General features: G+C 35.8%; 1 protein-coding gene across 1 annotated transcript in view; it reads right to left on the reverse strand.

The window, feature by feature from the left end:
- Nucleotides 1–3518, reverse strand: part of LOC117914503 (DNA repair protein RAD5B-like) — a 3753-nt gene extending 235 nt beyond the window's left edge. The window contains exons 1-10 of the mRNA XM_034829848.1: nt 2677–3518; nt 2351–2552; nt 2012–2145; nt 1740–1875; nt 1577–1630; nt 1264–1413; nt 1011–1162; nt 823–907; nt 229–450; nt 3–101 (exon numbers count right to left, since the gene is read on the reverse strand). Coding sequence (XP_034685739.1) covers nt 3–101; nt 229–450; nt 823–907; nt 1011–1162; nt 1264–1413; nt 1577–1630; nt 1740–1875; nt 2012–2145; nt 2351–2552; nt 2677–3518 — 2076 coding nt within the window. The remainder of the gene's footprint in view (nt 1–2; nt 102–228; nt 451–822; nt 908–1010; nt 1163–1263; nt 1414–1576; nt 1631–1739; nt 1876–2011; nt 2146–2350; nt 2553–2676) is intronic.
- Nucleotides 3519–9253: the final 5735 nt, after the last annotated feature.

Consider the following 9253-nt stretch of genomic DNA (forward strand, 5'->3'; position numbering starts at 1 on the left):
ACATCATGTTCTGATATCACCTTGGGGTCATTGGTTCTGTCTCCACCATAATGGATAAAAATAGAAATACTTTCTGGCTTTGAATGTGTTTCCAGCTCATCCTGAGGTATTATTGAACTTAATAAAATATTTTTTCAAGAAAAGAAGCATAGTAGCATTTCATAATTTTGAATCTAAGAGTGTCAGAATTTCACTATTTTTCTTCCCTTCACAAAAACAGGATCTCACCTTCCACTGACTTAACAAGGCCATGGGACAAACAATAAGAGTTCCACCTTTTACTTTTAATGGGGCCTTTGTGTGAGAGTCAGTATTTTTCTCTGCTTCTTCAGTATCATCTGCAGCTTCAGTGAGGAGTTTATGGACACCAGAGCTTCTCCTGCCTGGCCTTGCCAGTATTAGGGCAATTGTCATCACAGTCTTCCCTAGCCCCATTGCATCTGCTAAAATCTACATATACAATTACCAAGTTAGGAGAGCATATGCTATAGGAAAACACACTGGTACCAGATGGGTACCATAGCTCTCAAATGCAACCAATCATAGAAGTCCATGTCCAAAGTTACCAAATAGTAAGCAATAAAGTAACAAAAAAACAATATATATATATATCATTTGCTGATACTAATTCCATTGAAACTGTCAAGTACCTTCTTCAAACTTAATGGTCTTATATTTAATTGCAGTATGGTACCAAAGAGGTGTCATAGAATGACCACATGGTACTGTTATTCCAAAAAGATGGTGAAGCAATTACAATCAAATCATCTCAGAATGCAAGTCAAACTGAAATGAAAATAAAGGGGCACAGGACAGACATACTCCTCCTCTTGCCATATGTATTGCTGTGGGTAGTTGTGTAGTTGCTTCTCCTGAGAAGATGTTCACATAGATTGCAGAAGCCCTCCTGCCATGTAGCATGGTTAAGGCTATTTCACCAAAACCAATGTGCCATACTCTAAATTGCCAAAATAATAAAGACAAAAAAAAAAAAGGAAATGAAAGCATACTCATCACATATTTGATAGGCAGCCCAGCATGGATGAAGAGTTTTTGGTGCTTGCTCAGCAATACTTCCCTTCTCCAACTCAGACATCCAGTAGAGAGCTTGTTTCTGATAGGGCCTTAAATCACACATGAGTGTACTTGGGGACTCCATCTCCTATGTAATTGAGAGAGAGATGAGAGAATTAGATATGGATATTAAGGACCAAACTCATTCAAATTCCTAAAATCAAATTATAAGCATTTACTCAGTTATACCTCCAAGTTATATTGATCTGCAGCCCCAACAAGCTTATTTAGAGATGATTCTGAGATAGCCTGTTCATCATGGTTTTGTTCAGGATACTGTTGGCACCCCTTTTTTTGTTTCACTATAGGCAACATTGATGGAGCTTCATCTGTATCACCCTGTTTTGCTCATCAGAAGAAAATTTTCTTGTAAAACACGCATGAATACACCATCACTCAAAGATCACTAACAGAAACTATAAGGTAGCAGCAGCTCATGACCTACGACTTTGGGAGCTGGGATCACACAACAGAAAATGAACATGAAAACAACCATGTGTACCTCTAGATTTAGTTTACGTTTCCTTGAATCAAGTTCCTCTGGGGTGAATTCAGCCTGTTTAAAGCAGAACATAGACAATATACATTTAACATTAGAAACCAACAACAATAAGACTTATTTTAAACTTCCGCAGGACCAATAGAAAGACAGATCATGAGTGTACCTCCTGAAATGGTTTAATTTTCAGCAGTTTGAACAGAGTTGGGAGAGGGTAAACTGTGGAGTCAATGTTTGGGGCCGCATCTAGCCTCCATGAAGACTTATTCCCCTCAGTGAAGACTGACTGGTGAATATAAAAGCTGCCAAACAGAAGAAGACACCCACAAAATTTTAGCAAAAGCTAGTTGAATCAAACAATCAAATCCACTTAGAGAAAAAAAAAATGTATGTAAATTTCAAAAACAAAATATTCAGATAGCCAAATTTAAAATTTACCTAACATACAACACTATTTCTTGCATCAATCGAAGAATTATTGGTGCAGCTACACATCGACCAAGTACCTTAACCTTTGAAGAATTTACCAGTGGAATAATGCACTTTGTCCACTCCATTGGCAGCCTACCAACCTGGAAATGAAATTAAGCATTCGGAGCATTACACTAGAATTTCAAACAAATGGATGTAGTAAAAACCCAGGATATATTTGACTGAACACTGAAAGCACGGCAAAGCAAAAACATAAGTAAACTGCAATCTCCAAGAGGATATAAAATGTATTCAAGAATGAACAAGAAAAAATGAAGTGGCACAGAAAATGGAATAAGAGAAAACCTCTCCAGAACGTTTGGTTGAGAAGCGAACTATAGCAGACGCTGCAGAAGCAGCCTTCGCAACCCATTTTGAGTTACATTTATTTCTCAAATCAGCAGAAGGAAAAGAAAAATGGACTATCTCATTGTCTACCAATTTCCTCCCTTTGGTGGTGGAAAGACCTATAATGGGGTCCTCCCCACCAAAAACCAATCTGGTTCTTCTGGAAAATCCCCATCCTCCACCAAAACAGAAGTAACTGGTCTATCCTCAATTTTCCCTTGCTTCACATTGAAGTTTTTCTGAGGATTGCCATAAGGAAGAAATTGAGCTGTCTCTTTCTTCACATTAAAGGGTTTCTGAGGATTGTGATAAGGAACACTTTGAGTATTGCGGCCGTTGCCATCAGATATAACTTTTCCGTTCCTTGATTGGACAAAGCTATCACCCGCATTCCTGAGTTCTCATTTCTGGCAGAATCCGAACCCAGTAACGTCGCATCAAGTTCTTCCTTTATTTGGATCTTCTCCTTTAACCCAGGATGCCATTGTGAGTTTTCTTTGCGATGTTCATCTTTGGTACGTTTTGGCTTGACAAAATCATCATAGGATTCGAGAAATCCATTAGGCGGTCTTTTGACCAATGATCGAATGCTATCTGAACCGAGTAACCCCACATCAAGTTCTTCCTTTACTTTGATCTTGTCCTTCAACCCATGATGCCCTTGAGCCTCTTCTGATCGTTCAAGGTCCTTTCGTTCAACGTGGGCACCCGTAGCTCGAAGGAACTCATCGAAGGACATTTTCATGATTTCCTTATGAGGCACCAACGCCCAAGGCCGATCCACCTGGGGCGGGTTTGAACCCACCTCCTTTTCAAAAATCCCGTCAACATTCAAATCGGGTTCTTCTTTTACTTTGATCTTCGTTTTCAACCCATGAAGGAACTCCGCTCCTTCCACTTCGTCAGACTTCTCTTGCTTAATCTGAGTAAGAATCCTGGCTCCAGTACTTGTAATGGTCCGTTTAACCGTTACCGGAGGGGCATCACGGTCGAAATTTAGGGCGGCATCTGGGTCGTTGTTGCATTGCCGAAACGCATGAAGGCTATCGGATTCAAGCGAATCGGACCCTGAAACAGATCTAATCTTTCGGATGTTGCCATCGTCTTCGGATGCATTGCAATCCATCTTGTAATCAAGGAAAAAACCAAACACTGGAGTAGGATTGAAACCAAAAGATTGATTAAGAAAGTGAGAAATTGAAGAGAAAAACAGAAAAGACTTGAGGTCTTTGTGTCAGATAGATCAATATATGTTGAGGGATTTGGGTGTTTGGCGCGAAAGCTTTAATCTCATTCAATTTGGCGGTTTCTTCATTTTATTTTGCGGATTTTATTAACATTCTGGCGCGAAATAAGCAAAAAGAAGGAGGGGGGGGGGGGGGGGTGGGGGGTAAGAGTCGTAAGACTTAAAGAGAGTAGAAAACAGTGCCAAGCTTTAAGAGTGTGAGATGTAGGTTAACAATTTTTACTTAATGATTTAAATTAAAGTATTTTTGAGTTATTAATTTAAACTTAATTTCTTAATTTTTTTTTAACTTTTTTTCCTAAAGTTTACTTTAAGTATTAAAGTTGTTTGGTAAAATTCATTTAAAATTTATTATAAATTATTAAATTAATATATTTACCTTCATTAATTTTAATTCATATTTACTTTGACTAATTTTAAGTAATAAATTTATTTGTGAAATATATATTATAGATGTATAAGATAAAAATATATATACAATAGAAAATGAGTTTAGATGTAAAGTCATGTTTGTTTAAGTATGGACATATGAGGTAAAAGATATTTGGGAAAAGGAATAAATAAATTATTTTGATTTAATATTTAAAGCTATGAAGTAAAAGATATTTGGGGAAAAGAATAAATAAATTATTTTGATTTAATATTTAAAGCTACTTTTTACTTTAAGTTAGGATATTAAGTTGGGGTTTTCAAAATAGCCCTTTTATAGAAAAAAAAAATGTAAGATTTAACCCTTTTATAAAACTTATATTTAAACTAATCCCTTTATTGTCATGCACGAGTAATATCATAAAACATAGTTTTTTTTTTTTTTTTTTTCTAAATTTAAGTTGAAGTCACAATTGTCAATTATGGCTTCATTTGTTAAATGAAGCCGTAATTGACAATTGAGGTTTTATTTTTTAATAGAAATCTCAATTGTCAACTAAGATTTCATTTTTTTAATTGAAATCTCAATTGACAATTGAGGTTTCAGTTATTATTACTATTTTTTTACTTTAAAATTTAATTACAAATTATTGTTGAAATTAAAAATATATATTTTAATAATAAAAAAATTATATATTTAAACTTAAGGATCTAATATTACTTCAATAAAGATAAATTGATAAATATAATAATAAATTAATATTTTATTTATCAATAAATTAATAAATTTAAAATAATAAAGTTATATGACATAGAAATAAGATATAAAATTAAATAGAGAGGGGACCAAAAAGGAGAGTGTCAATTATACACAAGTTCTCTCTTGTGGAGGCATGTAGGATTATATACTTTTTTTTTTCTGCTACATAAATGTTTAATGGATATTTTTTGTGACTTTGATGAAACTATTAAAAATGACATTTTGTAGTACACTTTTTTTAATTAATTTCATTAACTAATTTTGAAATATATCTTCAAGACATATATGTTGTGTGTATACAAATAATAATTCTTTTACGCAAAATTATAAATATATGTGTAGACCCCCATGTGGGGCTTGTTTTGCTGCAGCATATTTGGCCACGTGTCACTCTCGGGTTGGCTATTAGTGGAATCAAATAGTGGATTTAGAAGATGGATAGGAGGGTGACACCTGTAAAGTGATTCTAGAGGCAGTTATGAGATTTTTGGAGGACTGCCAGCTGCATGGAGCTGTCGGGGGAAGGCTGGCAGCTGCAGGATGGTGGTCTGGGCTGCCGTTGGGTGATTTTTTGGAGGGCGGCGTTTCTGTTACAGAGCAGAGGTTGAGAGAGCTTAAGGGGAGAAACTTTTGGCTGAAGAAGGGTCTGGAGTATCAGGCTGCTGAGGAGAGGGAGTGCATCTTAAGGTGATCTACAGAGAGGAGTAGCTTGAGAAAAACAGAGGAATCAGAGGAGGTTCATCTTTTTGAGGGCATTTTTTATGACTGCAAGAGAAGGAGTTGGATCGTTTCTCACTTAAGGAGTTCAGGTATGACCACTACAGACACTTTTGCTTTGGATTTCTTGGCGTTATTTTTCTTGTCATTGTTGATTTTAAGTGTTGATTATTGAGTTTGTTGTATTTAAGCTCACGTTGCAGTTGCTCTGTTTTATCCCCTCTTATACTCTTGATTCTCCCCTGCAAATGGTGAGATTCTTCCTTGGGTTTAGGTTTGATGTATGATAGTCATATTGAAGCCTTCCTGTTTGTCCCACCGGTTTTAAGCCCGTTTAACACTCATGATACATGGCTTTGTCTAAATACTTCTTTCCCCTCGTCATTCTTGCTCTGTTTTTAAACAATTTCATCATTCACCCTTCTCTGTTCCCATGTAACTGGTTGCGGAGTGCCTTGGCCCGTATATCATCACCTGGGATCCCTTGTAGTGTAAGCTGTGGTTGCAAAAATCCTTACCTCAAACAGTGTATCGAAGTATATCTTGGACAGTTGGTTGGAGGAAAGTCTGGAAAAGAAAAACAGAGGAGGAGTATTTTTTTAGAGAAGGAGAACGTATTGGTGCAAGGAACTGGAGCATGAGAAGGTTGAGCATTCTGCTGTCCAAGTAAAAATTGGAATTACATCTGAAACAACCAATGATTCTGAAGATTTGAAGTCTATTGTTAGGGAAACAGCAGTGCCATTTGAAAGGGAAGAGAATTTAATCACTTATGATGCAGAGAGCTTTGACTTTCAGACAAGCTGCCCTCGAACGACGCCGCCGCCGGCGAAACGCCTATCTCACCATCCGTGAACCCAAGCTAAAGGTGGATTCGACTGCTTATGTGGAGAAGCCATGAATTTTGTTTTAATGCCGTACTGGATGAGCTCGTTGCTAGTGCTGAGGTATATCGGGTTACTGTAGAGCCTATCATTCCAATCATTTTTCAGCGAACAAAAGCAACTCGTCTTGCACATGATTAGGCATGTGGTGGTAAGACGTTTACCATGCAACCTTTACCTCTCCGTGCTGCCGAAGATCTGGTTAGATTGATGCATCAACCAACTCATCGGAATTAGAAGTTCCATTTGTGGCTAAGCTATTTTGAGATATACAGCGGGAAGCTCGTCGATATGCTCCGCAATGGAAAGAAGCTTTGTATGAGAGAAAATGGAGACACGTGGGCAGACTTGCTGTCAGACAGCAAGGAAGTTTGAAACAACTCTTATTGCTGCAGTTCTGGGTTCAGCTGCTGCGAAAAGTTTGAGAAATTTGAACACAAAAATAATGGCTATTTCCCATTGACAGCATGTTCTCTCATCAGGTTCATGGTGAGAAAGGTGGTGATTGTGTGTGACAAGTGCAGGAGGGTACTTTGCTTTATGGGTCGTTAAGCTTCTTCTCTCTAAGGGCTACATTGTTCATAGAACTGCTAGAGATCCCAGTGATGAAAAGAATGATCATTTGAAGAAACTTGAGAAGGCATCTGAGAACCTGAAACTCTTTAAGGCAGACTTGCTGGAGCGAGGGAGCAACGTCGGTGCTGATTAACGTTTGGGGTGAGCGGTATCTGGAGCTGAGTTGGGGAAATCTGAAACAGAAACACTGAAAGGATGTTGAGGACATTGTGAGCAGCCGTGAGGATTACACGAAAACTACGAAAACTGATATTCAGTTTTTTTTTAGCTGCTATTCAAACCAGGAACTCAGCCTAATGCTAGTACTTAATCTATTGGGGTTGTTTCATACAAAAATCATGTTGCGGCTGTTAGAAGTTTGCAGGAGCATCTGGTTCGGGCTCCCGTGCTGGCCAGATGGAACAGCACAGAGGCATCCACGCAATAAGAAAGGGTTTCAATTGGCTTCGTTCAGAACTCACTCTTTGGGCCCACTCTACAGGCAAGTGGGCATGGCCACCTTTTTGCACCAAGCTTTGGCAATCCAGAGTCGGTTAAGTTTGGGCACTGCAAGCTGATTGAAGAAATTATGATTGGAAGAGGATGGCAGATTCTGAGGGAGCACTCCACTCAAACCTCATTGGCAAAAGCCTTGCATGATGTGCATGCTCACCATCAAGCCACGTTCCTTTTATTTATTTATTTATTTATTTATATTTTTTCATCTTTGATTTTAAAATAATTTCTTAAACTCTAGTTTGCAAACAATTTTTTAAATTCCTTTTCTTAAATAATTTCATCTCTTTAATTTCTCATCTTTAGTTTTTTTTTTCGTTTAGGTTCCGAGAATCCGCTTTTCAATAAAATTTGGCTGCCATTTTCTCTTCGGTGAGCCACTTTCGAATCTTTCATGATTTTAAAACGTTTTGAAATAAGCAAAAAAATCAAATTCCGTAATTCCGAATAATGGAATTTATGGAATTAATTCATGCAAAATAAACGGGCTTTGGTGGGGGCCCCACATATGTGACTAATCGATTGATTGATTGTTTGTTTGACTTGATTTTAATGCATGATTGATTTTATTCTGTTCTATGACATGCTCAAAATTATTCCTTAATTGTGCGCTAATCTCACTTCTTAATAGCGCATTGAGGATCATTGCCCAGGTACGCATCTACACCCATTCTGGTATTACTATATGCATGTGTTGATTCTCATATGTGCATGATAGTTCCTGGTATTCACTGTTTTACTCGTCCATTGCCATGATTGTTTCATTTTATTAGTAGAGACCCGATCTTAGGGATTTAGAGGGGTGCTATGGTCTTTACCGTACCTTCCCGATAAGTAACCTGACCCCCGAACCCGATCCGGTTTTTCGTAGATCACCTTTTCCAAAACCAGGAGTCACACTTAGGGTTTTTCTTTCTTATTTTGTTTACCCTTTTAAAAATAAAACAAAAATAAGTGGCGACTCCAAATCATTTTTCCTAATCAATAAAAATCATTTTTCAAATTAAAATCGAGCTCGCCATCGAGTGGGAAACGCATTGAGTCGAAATGCGGGGTCCACAATATGATTTAAAATAATAAAAAAAATCTATATATGAAAATTTAAGAGTATACTATTATTTTAATAAAGATAAATTTGTCAAAATACAAAAAAATAATATCTTAAAAATACAACAAATTAAATATTTTAAATTAATAAATTATATAATTTTATATCTTATTTATATGTCATATAACTTTATTATTTTAAGATTATTAATTTACTGATAAATAAAATATTCATTTTATTATTATATTTATCAATTTATCTTTATTGAAGTAATGCTAGATATTTAAGTTTAAGTTTAAATATATAAATTTTTTAATATTAAAGTCTATATTTTAAATTTCAATAATAATTTGTAATTTAATATTGTTAAAATAAAGTCTTAATTGACAATTGAGGTTTCAATTTAAAAATGAAGCATCAATTGTCAATTACAATTTTATTTTAAAAATGAAGTCTTAGTTGACAATTGAGACTTTAGTTCAAAAATAAAGTTTCAATTACTAATTACGGGTTTAGTTTAAAAATGAAGTCTGAGTTAGCAATTGAGGCTTCAACTTAAATTTTTGAATACATATGACATTGCTCTTACATGGTAGTAAAGGGCCTAGTTTGAACAGAAGTTTTGTAAAATGGTTAAACCTTACATTTGTTTTTATAAAATGACTATTTTGCCAAAAAAGTCTATTAAGTTATGTTATTGATAATACTTATTCTACTTAATAACTTAAATTAGATTATTAAATCATATTAAGTCATTAAATTGATT

This window comes from Vitis riparia, chromosome 5, assembly GCF_004353265.1.
Source record: "Vitis riparia cultivar Riparia Gloire de Montpellier isolate 1030 chromosome 5, EGFV_Vit.rip_1.0, whole genome shotgun sequence".
Classification (NCBI taxonomy): domain Eukaryota; kingdom Viridiplantae; phylum Streptophyta; class Magnoliopsida; order Vitales; family Vitaceae; genus Vitis; species Vitis riparia.